Here is a 17,143-nt window from a genome sequence, read left to right on the forward strand (position 1 = left end):
TTGTTTATTTGAGATGTTTCTTGTTTCTTGAGGTAGGTTTGTATTGCTGTAAACTTCCCTCTTAGAACTGCTTTTGCTGCATCCCATAGGTTTTGGGTCATCGTGTTTTCCATGTCATTTGTTTCTAGGTATTTTTTGATCTCCTCTTTGATTTCTTCAGTGATCTCTTGGTTATTTAGTAGTGTATTCTTTAGCCTCCATGTGTTTGTATGTTTTACAGATTTTTTCCCGTAATTGATATCTAGTCTTATAGAATTATGGTCAGAAAAGATACTTGATACGATTTCAATTTTCTTAAATTTACCAAGGCTTGATTTGTGACCCAAGATATGATCTATCCTGGAGAATGTTCCATGAGCACTTGAGAAGAAAGTGTATTCTGTTGTTTTTGCATGGAATGTCCTACAAATATCAATTAAGTCCATATTGTTTAATGTATCATTTAAAGCTTGTGTTTCCTTATTTATTTTCATTTTGGATGATCTATCCATTGGTGAAAGTGGGGTGTTAAAGTCCCCTACTATGATTGTGTTACTGTCGATTTCCCCTTTTATGGCTGTTAGCATTTGCCTTATGTATTGAGTTGCTCCTATGTTGGGTGCATAAATATTTACAATTGTTATATCTTCTTCTTGGATTGATCCCTTGTTCATTATGTAGTGTCCTTCTTTGTCTTTTGTAATAGTCTTTATTTTAAAGTCTATTTTGTCTGATATGAGAATTGCTACTCCAGCTTTCTTTTGATTTCCATTTGCATGGAATATCTTTTTCCATCCCCTCACTTTCAGTCTGTATGTGTCCTCAGGTCTGAAGTGGGTCTCTCGTAGACAGCATATATATAGGTCTTGTTTTTGTATCCATTCAGCCAGCGTATGTCTTTTGGTTGGAGCATTTAATCCATTTACATTTAAGGTAGTTATCGATATGTGTGTTCCTATTACCATTTTCTTAATTGTTTTGGGTTTGTTATTGTAGGTCTTTTCCTTCTCTTGTGTTTCCTGCCTAGAGAAGTTTCTTTAGGATTTGTTGTAAAGCTGGTTTGGTGGTGCTGAATTCTTTTAGCTTTTGCTTGTCTGTAAAGGTTTTAATTTCTCCATCAAATCTGAATGAGATCCTTGCTGGGTAGAGTAAGCTTGGTTGTAGGTTTTTCTCTTTCATCACTTTAAATATGCCCTGCCACTCCCTTCTGGCTTGCAGAGTTTCTGCTGAGAGATCAGCTGTTAACCTTACGGGGATTCCCTCGTATGTTATCTGTTGCTTTTCCCTTGCTGTTTTTAATATTTTTTCTTTGTATTTAATTTTTGATAGTTTGAGTTACATGTGTCTGGGCATGTTTCTCCTTGGATTTATCCTGTATGGGACTCGCTGTGCTTCCTGGACTTGATTGACTATTTCCTTTCCCATATTAGGGAAGTTTTCAACTATAATCTCTTCAAATATTTTCTCAGTCCCTTTCTTTTTCTCTTCTTCTTCTGGGACCCCTATAATTCGAATGTTTGTGCGTTTAATATTGTCCCAGAGGTCTCTGAGACTGTCCTCAATTCTTTTCATTCTTTTTTCTTTATTCTGCTCTGCAGTAGTTATTTCCACTATTTTATCTTCCAGGTCACTTATGTGTTGTTCTGCCTCAGCTTTTTTGCTACTGATTCCTTCTAGAGAATTTTTAATTTCATTTATTGTGTTGTTCATCATTGTTTGTTTGCTCTTTAGTTCTTCGAGGTCCTTGTTAAACGTTTCTTGTATTTTCTCCATTCTATTTCCGGGATTTGGGGTCATCTTTACTATCATTACTCTGAATTCTTTTTTAGGTAGACTGCGTATTTCCTCTTCATTTGTTTGGTCTGGTGGGTTTTTACCTTGCTCCTTCATCTGCTGTGTATTTCTCTGTCTTCTCATTTGCCTAACTTACTGTGTTTGGGGTCTCCTTTCAGCAGGCTGCAGGTTCGTACTTCCTGTTGCTTTTAATGTCTGCCCCAGGTGGCTAAGGTTGGTTCAGTGGGTTGTGTAGGCTTCCTGGTGGAGGGGACTGGTGCCTGTGTTCTGGTGGATGAGGCTGGATCTTGTCTTTCTGGTGGGCAGGACTGTGTCCGGTAGTGTGTTTTGGGGTGTCTGTGAACTTATTATGATTTTAGGCAGCCTCTCTGCTAATGGGTGGGGTTGTGTTCCTGTCTTGCTAGTTGTTTGGCATGGGGCATCCAGCACTGGAGCTTGCTGGTCATTGAGTGGAGCTGGGTCTTAGAGTAGAGATGGAGATCTCTGAGAGAGCTTTCGCCATTTGATATTACCTGGGGCCGGGAGGTCTCTGGTGGACCAATGTCCTGAACTCGGCTCTCCCACCTCAGAAGCTCAGGGCTGACACCCGGCTGGAGCACCAAGACTCTGTCAGCCACCCAGCCAGGTATGTGGCGAGTTTCTTGCCTTTTGAGAAGTCTGAGGTCTTCTGCCAGCATTCAGTAGGTGTTGTGTAGGAGTTCCACATGTAGATGTATTTTTGATGTATTTGTGGGGAGGAAGGTGATCTCCACATCTTATTCCTCCGCCATCTTGAAGCTATCAACTTTTCTGAACTCCTGACAGATAATAAAATATCCTTCAGTTACTTTTAGTCATAAAAATAGCTTCAATTCAAAAGTTAAAATACCTAGTCGCATATTAACAGTGAAAGTCCCAGAACTTGACTTAGCCATACATTTTCTCCCTCCTTCACATTTTGCTGCCTTCAGATCAGAAGTGGGGAAGCGGGTGTGTGTTTCTTGTGCCCTTTACTGTCTCCTAACTACTTCCTCTCCTATGGGGAAGCTACAGTCTAACCCCTCCGGGGCCAAAAGTGGGTGGCAGTCAAGCGAGGTTCTTGCTTGACTCGTATTTCCAGAGGGGTCTGGCTGTTAATTACACATGGATTGTGGTGGTACTTTCCATGGGCTCATCAGAAGGTCCCTGAATTTCCCATGACCCCAGAAAGCTCCCTGGCAACACCTTCAACCCTTGGGCATCCAGAGGTGCACTACCAGCCTCCTCGTGCTGCGTTTTCCTCACTCTGTCAGTCCACCCTACACCACAGGCCCCCAAAAAACCCCACACCAGGCATCTCTCCCGCTTGGTCCACAGGAAACAATCACACATCCTTTAGTCAAACTCTAGGGGAGAAGGCTGCTCCCAGTACAGCAAGCACCTCTCCCAGCTCTGACACCAGAGCAGCTTTGAGTCCTTCTCCCACCCTCTGGAATTCCCATGCAGCTGTCAGACCCCAGTCCTCTGTGTCTCCCAGGTGTGGGGAACACATTTCAAAGCTGTCCAGTTGGCTCCATGGAAACCCTTGCAAATAAAGAGTTAGAAAAGAAGACTGTCACCTCTTTCCCAAAGGGGACAATTGTCTGTGCATACGTATCCATCACTGGAAAGATAGAATAAATGACATTTATTTAAATGGGATCACACCACTTTTTAAAAATGTATTGAATTTAATTTCACTTGAATTTAACGGACAGAAAATTGTGAAATCATGTCAGTGTTCTTTCTTCTCAAGAGATACTGTTTCTTAAAATATCCTTCTAAGGATAAGAAAAAAGATAGAGGAAAACTTAGTTTTCAGTCATTCTTTCTTTTTTCTTGTATTTTAAAATTTTAGACATAATCAACTAACTCTCTGCTATGAAAGAAGAAGTTTTCACATATCCCTTCTTCCAACTGCTTGATTTTTCTTAGTTATATTACTGTTTTACATTGTTCAGATTTATGTCATTTATTTTGTATTCTGTAACCATGATTCTTACGGGTTTTAGTGTGAGATCTATATTTAAATGGATTCAAGATACCTACCAGTGATTTTATCACAAGGTCTCTATTCTTATGTCCTTTATTTTGATTCAACTCTTATTTTTCTAGATTCATTGATAAAGAAATTTTCTTGAGTATTGCATGTCTTGCATGCTTTATGTTAGGCAATGCCTGCCAGAAGTCTTTATTTGAAGGACATCTTTATTGGCTATAATATTCTTTGGTCAAAATTTCTTCCCTTCAGAATTTTATGGATATTATTCCATTGTCTTCTGGCACTAAATATTGGGGAGGTGGGGGAGGTAAAAGGAGAAGAGAAAGAAAATGAAAAAGAAATACATTTAAAATCAAACTAGGACCTTTTTTGTTTGTTTGTTTAAAGTTGGTTTGGCTTAGGGTTTAAGAAATTGTTATGAAGGTGCAATTCAATTCATTATTCTGGAAATTAACCTGACTGGTTCAAGTTTGGCATTCATGGTTGGTTCACTGTGTCTCAAGATTTTGATTTATAGGAAATTGTATAGTCATGTGCATGAAAACACACACAGACACACATACACACACACCCAGTAAGCACTGGATCCCAGCAAAAATGATAAAGATGACTTGACTTCTGTTTCTCATCGCAAATCATTTACCTGACTTAAAAAATGCCCATAAAGGAATTCCCTGGTGGCACAGTGGTTAGGAATCCACCTGCCAATGCAGGGGACATGGGTTCAATTCCTGGTCTGAGAAGATCCCATGTGCCATGGAGCAACTAAGCCCATGTGCCACAACTACTGAGCTTGCACTCTAGAGCCCACAAACCACAACTACTGAGCCTGCATGCCACAACTACTGAAACCTGCACACCTAGATCCCGTGCTCCGCAGCAAGCCACCGCAATGAGAAGCCCACGCACCACAACGAAGAGTAGCCCCCATTTGATGCAACTAGAGAAAGCCCACGCACAGCAACGAAGACCCGATACAGCCCAAAATACATAAATAAATAAATTTATTTTTTTTTAATGCCCATAAAACTGGTGGCTTCTGATGTGGTACATATATACAATGGAATATTACTCAGCCATAAAAAGGAATGAAATAGGGTCATTTGTAGAGATGTCGATGGACCTAGAGACTGTCATACAGAGTAAAGTAAGAAAGAGAAAAACAAATATCGTATATTAACGCATATATGTGGAATCTAGAAAAATGGTACAGATGAACCAGTTTGCAAGGCAGAAATAGAGCCACTGATGTAGAGAACAAACATATGGACACCAAGAGGGGGAAACAGGAGGGGTGGGATGAATTGGGAGATTGGGATTGACATATATACACTAATATGTATAAAATAGATAACTAATGAGAACCTGCTGTATAGCACAGGGAACTCTTCTTCACTGTACAGGTGAAACTAACTCAACATTGTAAAACAACTATACCCCAATTAAAAAAAAAACTAGTAGCTTTTGAATAGGGCATTTCATCACCAAAATCAGGGTTAGAGCTATCTGAATTAAATATGTTCTTCCCCATTAGGGAAATTGAAATTTTGGAAGCAGGCTAACTGGTAGGTTCTGAAATCACATATCTCTAAATGCAAGGCAATTTTCTTTATTATGTTATATTGAATTAGCACACTTGAAAAATTAGTTACCTTTTTCATATCGTTAAAGCCAGGCAACACATTATTTTATTTATAATTCAATACCTCAGTTCACTTGACAGAACTCTGAGCAGACTTACTGAATGATCAGCAGGCAGGGATCCTGGCATATGAATTATGGAGGAGACCTGCCAAGGTACATAGCAAGATTAGGTAGTAAGGATATAACAATCTGGTTGTAACATTTTTGAAGGGCAGAGTTCATCTGATTAATTACAAAGTTACAGTGGAAACCCAGAGCATTTCTGGGAATTGATGGTCATCTGGGAATTTCGGACTTTGTTCACCCCCATTATGCCCAGCCGCTCACTAATCCCTCTGGAATTCCATGTTGCTGATCTTACTGTACTGTTGGAATCACTTCCGCAGTCGTCCTCCAGCCCTTCCACCACCACGACCACCATCACCTTGCCATTTGAAATTAATCTAGAGTTCTTGAAAGAGAATGGCTGGGTGATGCAGTTCCTGGTGTTGGTAGGAGAGAGGAGACAGAAATGATACGTACCCTAGGCTTCAAAGATGCTCTCTATGACAGTGCAATTCTACCTTCAAGACCTAGAATCTGTGTGGAGACTAGACATAATCATGAGATTCATGAAGTGATGACTAAGCATTGCTCTCATTCTGTATAGGAGGCTGTGGGTTGAGTTCTCTGTGGTGGGGAGGGCCGGGGTAGATGAGAAAAGAAAGTTTAAGAAGCTCCTTTCTAGACTGTGAGGAGCCACACACTTTTTTCAATACAGGTCAAAGGAAGATTTCCACTTGAGATCAGGTAAGTAAATCTCATGCCCTGCAGGTAGGAACTAATGAACAGACTTAGATTCAAATTCTGGCTGCTCTATAAGTGACTAAACAGATCCCAGTTTTTCTGTGGCTTATAAAAACTGGCTCAGAGTAAACAACTCTTCCTTTCCCTCCGAATCTTGACACATTAGCCGAGCACCACGTGAAGAGAAAACCGAAGCAAATTATATCTGATTTTCCTGTGTACCGTATCACCTGACATTTCCAAACGTGAGCACTAGGTGGTGCTCTTGAACCACTGAGGTCAATGTTCCTTTAGTTACTCCCCGTGCGAAAATGATGAGACAGAGGTTCAAAAAGAAAGGAACGGATGGGGTTCTTGGTGCTTAAAACTGTATAATTCAAAGGAGTCTATAAAAATAATGAACTGACCCTATTAGGGACTAAGACAAAGGGGGTTTGGGGCCTTGCCAAGTCCCACATCTCCTCTAAGGCTTAGGGTTCCAGCAGCCCCCTTTTCTCTTTGTTCCTCATTCTTCTGGGTACACTGCACTCCCCAGCTTAATTATCCCTACCCTTAATCAGCTGCAATAAACCTCTGAGGAAATTTAAAAGTTTATATTCAGAAATGTTAAGACCGTGCCTTGGATAACCGATTCATGAACCAGGGTATTTCATCAACTTCCAAATATTTTATTATTCCAATTATTTTCTTAAAAGTTTCTGGTATACCCACCCTTTTGTATCTTATGTTAAATGAAAATACTTACTCTGGTACAATCTATCCAGTGCCCTTAAATATTAAAATTACCTAACTCCCCTTTCTTTGACCAAACCACTAGGTAGCTTCTGATTATATGTAATGTGGCTTCCCCTGTAGCCTTCCTATAGGCAAAGAATGAGAACAGCTAATGTTTATTATTCCTACAGCATGCTTAGAACTATGATAAAGGCTGTACTTCATTTAATTCTCCAATCACTCTTCCTCTTCTGTAAAATAACGTTGATAAATGAGGCTTAGAGAGGATTGATCTGCTCAAGGTCACAGTTACAAGTTGTCAAACCCAGGCTAATTCCAAAGTTCAGCAAGGCCTTCCCTGACCCCGTCTGAAACACCATCTACCCGTTCCAAGCTGCTTTGCTCTCCTATCACGTATCACCATCCAAGACACAACGTTTTACTTGTTTCCTTTGTCACTGTTATATCCCCAGCACCTAGAACTGTGCCAGGAACATAGGAGGTACTCGATAAATATTTGCGGAATATTTACTTCCATCTCTGTCAACTTGGATGAGAGGCTGAATCTGCCATTGAAAGAAGGAGCCACTTTGGGGCGTTGACACCCCAGATTTCTGAGCAAACACAGTAAGGGGCACATGCTAGACCACAGTGATTTCTGCAAGTAGTGTCCACCAACTACTATATAGGGAGGTAACTGCCTTCCTCTGGACACCCAGCCACTAACTGAGTAATGAGGAGTGTTTGTCTACAACTTCAGACTCCTACAAACATATATCGAATGGATATGTTGGGGTATAAACATCAACTTTTACTTCTTCTAACTTCTACCAAGTATCAAATCGCTTTTCCCCTTGGGTGGTGGCCCCCTTTATATCTCAGCCCAATCTCAGAATTTTCTAACATTTGGGGACATTAGAAAAGTGTCAGTTCAGTTTTTGAGTCTTCAATCGCTTGTCTGCTTCCAAGTTGTCACATCCGCCTCCAACTAGACAGGTGGTTCCAGTTGTCTCTTTCACACCCCCTCCCTCTTCCATGCACTTACCTTTTGGAGTTAAAGTGGGGAGAAAGGGAAGAAAAACAAAAGCATGTCACTGACCAGCAGGATTGCTTATTCCCTTTCTTTTGGTTGTGGTTCCTTCTCTGGCTAATTGACTAGAGGTTGCTCAGTCTGTTGGCAGGTTATCCAAATGTCGGCTCTCTTTGGGGTTTATTCGTTGGTCCTCCCAAGGGTTCAAGGGGGTTCACCCCTCTCCAAACCCCTGCCAAGTGTGTTCTTGCTGCTGGGATGCATGCACCCCTCAGGTCGCCTTCTTCTGAGGGGACCATAAGGATGGCCTTTAAACCCAGCTCCTTCCAAGTTTCCCTCGGGAAACACACATTCTTGCTGTGTCATGTGGTGGAGGGCAGGCTGTCCCGCTGGCCCTTGCATTCTCAGCCCCACCGTATTTCGGGGCCCCAGGAGCATCAGGTACTCCACTGGACCAGCAGGTCAGAGCTTCCAGAAAGAGACCGTCACACTCCTTCATCTAGTGCCTGGTTCCAACACCTTCAGTCTTCTAGAAATAAGGATGGGAGGCCCAAGTGAAAAGCCTTCCTCACAGTAAAGAAAGGATGAAAGGTTTGTTGCCCTCTGTTCCCTTGCAAAGCAAGTTCTCTCTCTCACCCAATACTGTTCTTTTGCAAAGTGCGAATGAGGGAGAAGTGATGGTGCCAGTTTTGCTAAAAAGACACTATAATTCGAATAGCTAGAAGGGCTCTGAATTTAGAATTTGGAGCATTTAGTATCTTTTGTTATCAATTCTAGGTTTAGTCAAAAGTCAGAAAAAAAAAAAAAAATGAAAGTTCCACTTGAAAAAAGGCAAAGTCCCACTTGAGCTCTAACCCCACCTGGTTATATATCCATGAACTGTGATCTCCTTCCTGACATGTATATTATGTGTACACAAACAGGCCAGTACATGACTCCAACTCTACATGTTATCCTGAAGGTCAACTGCACAGGTTGTGACACACAGCAAATGCTAAATAAATTATTAGTTATGATTGCTATCATTATGATCCCTTCCTATGATCTTTTTTTTTTTCCTTTACAGAGAAAAATGTCTTTCACACATTTCTTCTTATTATCTTACTGAGTATGTGAAATAAATATTTTCTTTAAAAAGGTTGTGTTTCCAGGGAAGTTTCCCTGGCGGTCCAGTGGTTAAGTGGACTGCAGGGGGCATGGGTTCGATCCCTGGTTGGGGAACTAAGATCCTACATGCCATACTGCACAGCCAAAAATTAAAAACAAAAACAAAAACAAACATGTTGGTTCCTGTAAGAAAATACTTTTGTGAGATGCTCTTCTATTAATTCTTCACAGAGTAAACCTTCCCTTCTCTGAAGCATGGGAACCATATTGCTGCTGCTTCTCCTATTTGTTCCATCTTTTATGAAGTCAGCATATTGTCTTGAAAACTATAAATGCAAATATTTATTGACTGAAACATAATGAGTACATACTTCTCAATAACCTTTTTAAATTGAGTTAGAAAATGAAGCTGGACATGAGGCTGAAGTTTTATTAATTTTTCTGAAAAACAATGAAAGCTCTGGGTTTAATGAATAGATATTAATATCAACCTTAGTATTACTAGTAAGTATAATATTAGATTTTTTTTCTTTCTCTTATAAGGGAAATTTGTTGACGATACTATTTCTATGCAATAACAAATTTAAAAACTCTTATTAAATATCCCAATAATGTTTCAAACGGTAGGATTTCAACTTAAAAATAACAAGCATATATTACTAATTTTTCAATGCTACGTTTTAAATGAGTCACAAGAATAATCTGTTATTCTAATAAGCTAAAATATCTCAAGCATTACAAATGCTTACAATATCAAATATGTATTTATCACTCCTTAACCCTAAAATATTACAACCAAAGGTTTAATTTACTCTGTATTCTACTTCTCATCTTTTCTGAGGTTTAAACATGCTTATTAGCCAGTAAGGAAGTTAACTATGTTATCCCAATGATTTTTGGATTGCCTTCCCAAGCAAAATGATGGGGACATCTCAGATAGCTGAGACGACTTCAGTTTGCAGCTCCCATCAAGACTATAGCTAACTTTCTTACAGTGTTTTTGTTGGTTTTGCATTTGCTTGCTCCCCATAAGATAGATGAATGTCTAGTTAGCTCTAAAATGATTTTAAGGTCATTCCACTGGATCTTTCATGCTCTCAGTTAATTCTAAAGCAACCTCTTTGAATAGAAAGAATCCTCTATTCTTTTCTCCTTCTAACTATCTACACCACAGTTTTCTGAATTCTAAATAAATGTCAGGGATTTGTCTGACTCTGTTATCATGGTCCTATGGTCCAATGACAAATAACACAGAAGAGAAAGTAATTAATATTTTTGGAGGAGACAGCATAAGAATAGTACTCTAAAAGAAATTCCTTGGGGATTTCCCTGGCGGTCCAGTGGTTGGGACTCAGGGCTTACACTGCCTTGGCCCGGGTTCAATCCCTGGTTAGGGAACTAAGACCCCGCAAGTCGCGACCCGGCCAATAAATAAATAAGTAAAATTCCTTGTTTTTAAGAATGAACCCGGCCAATAAATAAATAAATAAAATTCCTCGTTTTTAAGAAAGAACCCGGGAAAGAAGGAAGGAAGGAAGGGAGGAAGGAAGAAAATTCCTTGTTTTTAAGAATGAACCCGGCCAATCAATCAATCAATAAAAGAAATTCCTTGTTTTTAAGAATGAACCTGAGGCAAACTTGAGGCCTGAGGCTGCTGAAGAAAGATGCTTCATCCACGAAATTAAAGTTTAGTCCATATATTCTTATGGTAAATACTCTGTAATGTTCTGAGGTCATTCTGTACCAGTTATTTGCACCTGGTGATGAGGCAGATATATATGACACAGCTTCCAAAACACACTCTGGTGGGAGGGTGTCAGGCAAGGGGAGGAGGGAGGCAGGGAGGATAAAAAAAAAAAAAAACCCAGAAGGAGCTCATGGAAAATGGAGAAGTTGGGGGTCTAGGAAGCCTATGCCTCCGCCTAGGAGCAATAACCAATCATATTTTCTATCAGTCATTCTTGTCAGTAAAAACGATATTCCACAGGAAAAAAGCAACTAGTTCAATTCACAACTCAAACAATAAAACAAGTGCTTTTCTAGAAGACAACCATCATACTTTGGTATATAGCACAGATGCTTTATGTGTATTTGCCATTTTATCACAATGAATATTGAAAAAATGTGTTTAAGAAATGAGAATTAATAAAATCAATAATTTGCTGCCACTGCCTTGATTTGCACTAAATTGCTAGTGGTTTTACTCACCGCATCTATGCACCCTCAATGCAAATCTCAACATAGTACAAAAGGCAAATGTTATATCATCTTGGTATTATAAAAATAGTTTTGCCTCTGCAGATCCCCTGAAGGGTCTCAGGGACTCCTAATGGACTGCAGACCACACTTGGAGAATCACTGCACTATAGAAAAGCCCCCCAAAAGATTCTGTGAAAGTCTATTTAATGACATGGAAAAACATGTTCATAATATATTCAAGTGAAATGTAAGTAACAAATAATATGTTTGTGCTTAATTCTTCTAACTGTACTTCTAGAAACAATCTGAAATACAGAAAAATGACAAAACCACCAATAGGAAGTGATTATATAAATTATAGTATATTCACCAAATAGCATAGTAAATAGCTATAAAAAACAACTAGAGGGCTTCCCTGGTGGTGCAGTGGTTGAGAGTCCACCTGCTGATGCAGGGGACATGGGTTTGTGCCCCGGTCCGGGAAGATCCCACATGCCGCAGAGCGGCTGGGCCCGTGAGCCATGGCTGCTGAGCCTACGTGTCCAGAGCCTGTGCTCTGCAACGGGAGAGGCCACGGCGGTGAGAGGCCTGCATACCACAAAAAAAAAAAAAAAAACTAGACCGATATATATATACTGACATGCAAAGATCTTCATCATAGATTAAATAGAAAAAGGTTGTTGCAGAAAATTAAATACAGCATGATCTCATTTGTGCAAAAAAAAAAAAAAAGATTTATGTCAAAGAGTGTTCTGCCTGTGTTTTCTTCTAGGAGTTTCATGGATCCTGGTCTTACAATTAGGCCTTTATTCCATTTTGAGTTTATTTTTATGTATGCTGTGACAAAATGTTTTAATTTCACTCTTTTATATGTAACTGTCCAGTTTTCTCAGCACTACTTATTGAAGAGACTATATTTTCCTCATTGTATATTCTTGCCTCCTTTGTTGCAGAGTAATTGACCATAGAGCATGGGTTTATTTCTGGGCTCTCTATTCTGTTCCATTGATCTATGTGTCTGTTTTTGTGCTAGTACAGCACTGTTTTGATGACTGTAGCTTTGTAGTATAGTCTGAAGTCAGGGAGTATGATACCTCCAGCTTTGTTCTTTTTTCTCAGGATTGCTTTGGTTATTCAGAATCTTTTGTGGTTCCATGTAAATTTTAGGATTATTTGTCCTAGTTCTGAGAAAAATGTCATGGGTATTTTGATAGGGATTACATTAAATCTGTAGATTGCTTTGGGTAGTATGGACATTTTAACATTCTAATCCAGGAACATAAGATATCTTTCCATTTTTGGTAACATCTTCAATTTCCTTCATCAATGTTTTCTAGGTTTCAGAATATAGGTGTTTCACCTCCTTGGTTAAGTTTATTCCTAGTTATTTTATTCTGGGCAACTTTAAAACTTTTGTTTTCTTACTTTCTCTTTCTGATAGCTCACGATTAGTGTATAGAAAAGCAGCAGATTTCTATATATTAATCTTGTATCCGGCAACTTTACTGAATTCATTTATCAGTTTCAACAGTTTTTTGGTGGAGGCTTTGGCATTTTCTATATATAAATATCATGTCATCTGCAGAGAGTGACACTGGAATATTACTCAGCCATAAAAAAGAATGATATTCTGCCATTTGCAACAATATGGATGGACCTGGAGGGTAATATGTTCAGTGAAATAAGACACGCAGAGAAAGACAAACATTGTATGTTATCACTTATATGTAGAAAAAACAACAATAAAAAAGAATGAATATAAAAAACAGAAAGAGACTCACACATATACAGAAGCTAGTGGTTACCAGAGAGAAGATAATGGGGAGGGGAGATATGGGGGTAGGGAATTAAAAGGTACAAACTACTGTATATAAAATAAATAAGCTACAAGAACATATTGTACAGTACAACGAATATAGCCAATGTTATAATTTTAAATGGAGTATAATCTACAAAAATATTGAATCACTATGTTGTATACCTGAAATGATTATAGTATTTTAAATCAACTATACTTCAATATAAAAATTAAAATTAAAAACACCAAGAATGTATGTGTAGCTACACATGCAGAGGCACGTAAATGCAGAAGAAATGACTAGAGAACGATACGTCACATATTCAATAGGAGTTACCTTCTGGAAAGGGGCTGGTAATGGGATGTGGGGAAACGGGAATATGGGGGACTTTAATGTTTTAAGTATAGCTTGAATGCTTTACAAAGAATATTCATTCACGTATTATTCATAACAAACTAAGAAAAGAAGTAAATATAAAAAGGTTTGGCAGGGGACTTCCCTGACGGTCCAGTGGTTAAGACTCCGCACTTCCACTGCAGGGGGCATGGGTGTGATCCCTGGTCAGGGAACTAAGATCCTCCATGCCGCACAGTGCGGCCAAAATCAATCAATCAATAAATAAAAGGCTTGGCAGGATACATGAAAGGGGTTAACTGATTACCTACCAGTGGAACTTTTGTGATTTTTTTTTTTTCACTTTTCTGGATTTTCTAATTCTTCTACGGCAAACATATATTTCTTCTTTATTAATGACAATTATTTTTATTTATAAAAAAGTCAACTAAATGCCATATGGTGAACTGCTTAAAGTTATATCAACTATGATTTACCCAATTCAGTGTCAGTATGTGTTTTGTATATTTCAGTTACATGTGCTACATAAAAAGGTATTAGAATCAAATTCTGACATCATCAAAAATTAAAGGTGTGCAAGGTAATTCAGTATATGAAAGTTTAAAATACATATCTTTATAATATTCAGTACTAAGGACTTTTTATTATTATTTGAAAAATAATAGAAATCGTATATAACATACAAAGTGCATAGTTGTCTAGCGTAATTGGTCTCCTTTGTTTTATTCTTTCCTCTACACAGAACCCGAAATGTTTCATTTTCACTGGTCTGGTCCACTAATATCATTTTAAAATGTGTATAAGAGTTTCTTCTAACAATAGGAAAAACAATTTGTAAAATAACTATGCGTTCTTCATTTATAAGACAGAATTTTGGTAATACAGGAATATTACATATCACACACATAATCACTTACAACTGATAATCTGTTATCTATATTAAATCACCGCACATTACATATTCCAAACATACTGCTGAAGTAAGTAAAGAGATTAGAAAACAGGGCAGTAACATGATTTCTTAAAGCAATCTCGTAGGAAACTAAGATTCTGTTCTATGAGGTACTCACTCAGGCTCTCAGAAGACTCAACTTTATGTGAATTGCAAAAGGCTGTTTTAAGACACCAGCTGTTCAATAAATAGATGAGTTTTACTTTGATATTAGAATAATTTTTAAACAAAAATATTACTCCCCACTGTTTTCAGAAACGAAATACAGCTTCCCTCTTATAACACAGCAAGACACACATAATTCCTCTGGCAGTTGCCAGTTTAACTAAAAAGACCCTTCTTTTTAGTTTTGGCTGTTGATTTCTTGCTGGCATCAGGTAAGGTCTCATTTTTGGCAAACCACTCAGGTAATTTTCTCTTTGAGGTTTCAGACGAAGTCTATAGGAAAGAAACAGAAAAAAATATATATATATATATATATTTGTACTGCTGAAAATGTGTCTTAGTTGCAAAGTAACATAGGTTATTGAATATACACCCACAAGCCTTCCTTTTCCAAATAAAACAAAATAATGAGATCTACAGAATTTATTTCTGGATCCAAAAATAAACACATGAGAGACAAAATCAACTGTATCATTTTTTTAGGCAATTACCTGCCATCCTGTTAACCTATTTTTAGACACTCAAGTGTAGACTCTCATTTGGAAAGGAAAGAAGTGGATATTATTTCAGATCTATGTCCCATGGTGTATTTGCTTTAGCTTGGCCAAAATGGTGAATTTAATGTTCCAAGAAAGGCATCTGCCTAAGCATGTGTACACACACACACACACAGAGTTATATTAGGCATTTAAAAAAGCATACAACTTGTACATCTACAGTGGTAGACAGACTAGGAGAGTGGTTCAAGCATCATCAGGACCTTGCAGAGTTGCTGAGACATAACAGGTACTCAAAAAACATTTGCTGAATAAATGAAAAAAAAAAAAGGGTTCTGTTTCATAGACTCTTTTGAGAATCAGCTAAAAACTAGAGGTCCACTTATGAGAAAAAAAGACAAACGTACACATGCACGATATTTTGCCTAATTTTAGGGGACCTGTGCACCAAATGAAGCTTCAGAACCCTAGTTAAAGGTCCCTGAAAACAAAATTAAACCCAAAGGCAGTGGTTGTGTACTTATATTATCTGTACATTAAATTTTAATAGGTAATTTAATACGTATTAAAACTTTTAATAGGTAAGTTCTATAAGCTCAAAATGGTATTAATTTGTGTCATCTCAGCTTGAACTCTAGCTCCTTAAACCAACATGATGGAGAAATCATTCTAACATGACTATACTTTGGAATCTGGGAGAGTTAATTTATTTATTGGAACTATTTGAGGGCTTTAAGGTAAGGTGGTCTCATCTAAGTTACAATGTGTCTGTTAGCCTAAGGTATACCAGTATAATTTATTCCATTTCAAGAATGAAGACTACATCTATGAATTGTTCGTTAACTGCTTGCTATGTTTTATTATGTTTTCTGTGTTTAACAGTGGCTTCAAAATATTTAAAGGTGGGAAAAAAAGTAAAAACTCCTTGACAAAAAACTGTGTGACCTTATATTTTTAAAAGGTAAAAGCTGTTAGCTATTCCAACTTAAATAAATCCAGTGCCAAAGAAAGGGCTATTCACACTTTAGCAAAAGCTAAAGAAAAAAACCAGCCAAGATAGCAACTTTTCTCCCAGGCACCTATTTCCTCACAGGGAAGAGAAGACCAAGAGAACAGATGAGATTTATACACACTGTATGATACTACAATGTTTGACTTAGAAATAATAAGTATTAGGGATATAAAGTGGCACGGATAAAAGGCATTTGGGTAGAGATGAAATTGGCCCAGAAATACTCTTCCCCCCAGAATTTTATTATCAAAATTCCTTGCAGCCACAGACAACTATCTTTGCTTGCAATTAGAGTTTAAGGGCAACTGGAGGAAGGAAACCAGTTAAAATTATAACAAAGCCAAAAAGTAAAACAGAGTACAAGATCCGAACAATAACAGAGCCAAGGAAAAAACCTGAAGTCCTGTTGTAGCCGTAGCCGAATACTATGGAATAAGCAGGGACTTTAAAACCAGACAGGCTCTGTGATGACCTAGATGGGTGGAATGGGGAAGGAGGGGTGGGAGGGAGGTCCAAGAGGGAGGGGATATATGTACACATATAGCTGATTGACTTTGTTGTACAGCAGAAAGTAACACAACATTGTGAAGCAACTATACTCCAATTATAAATATAAATAAATAAAATAAGCCTAAGTAACTTAAAAAAAAACAGAACTAGGTTTGAGTTCTAACTGAGCCACTTGCTACATGTATGACCTTATGAATGTTATTAAAGCCTTGATTTCTTCACACGGAAAAAGAGAATAATAGTACATAATACTGTATCACTGGATTATTTGGAGAGCTACAAAATATCAAAACACATCCTGATTTATTCTTGGTATTCATTAATTGGTAGCTAATATCATTTCAGGTCTTTTATCTCCTACAACATTTTTATATTGATAGAATATGATATTCAGCATTTATCCTATCATTATAAAAATGAGCTTATTTCATTGAGAAAGGGGTAAAACACTTGCTTACACTGAATGTATCTTTTGAGTCTCAACAATAAGTATCTGGAGGACTTTAATTATGAGGTCTAATAATACAAACAATGCTTTTCAGTGACTATTTCCTTCATTAGTAGAAGGCTAAAATTCCCAGCAATCATAATAAAAATTTAAG

The 17,143-nt window shown here is 38.0% G+C and overlaps 1 protein-coding gene across 6 annotated transcripts in view; it reads right to left on the reverse strand.

Annotated features, from left to right (window-relative positions):
- Positions 1-4,758: 4,758 nt before the first annotated feature.
- The window catches only part of WRN (WRN RecQ like helicase), a 137,425-nt gene continuing 125,040 nt past the window's right edge, over positions 4,759-17,143 (reverse strand). For all 6 annotated transcript variants that reach the window (XM_049704224.1, XM_049704223.1, XM_049704222.1 and 3 more), the window contains one exon: positions 4,759-14,795. In XM_049704224.1, the coding sequence (XP_049560181.1) occupies positions 14,679-14,795 (117 nt within the window). In that variant the 3' untranslated portion in view covers positions 4,759-14,678. The remainder of the gene's footprint in view (positions 14,796-17,143) is intronic.

Source organism: Orcinus orca, chromosome 21 (genome assembly GCF_937001465.1).
Source record: "Orcinus orca chromosome 21, mOrcOrc1.1, whole genome shotgun sequence".
In the NCBI taxonomy this organism is placed as follows: Eukaryota; Metazoa; Chordata; class Mammalia; order Artiodactyla; family Delphinidae; genus Orcinus; species Orcinus orca.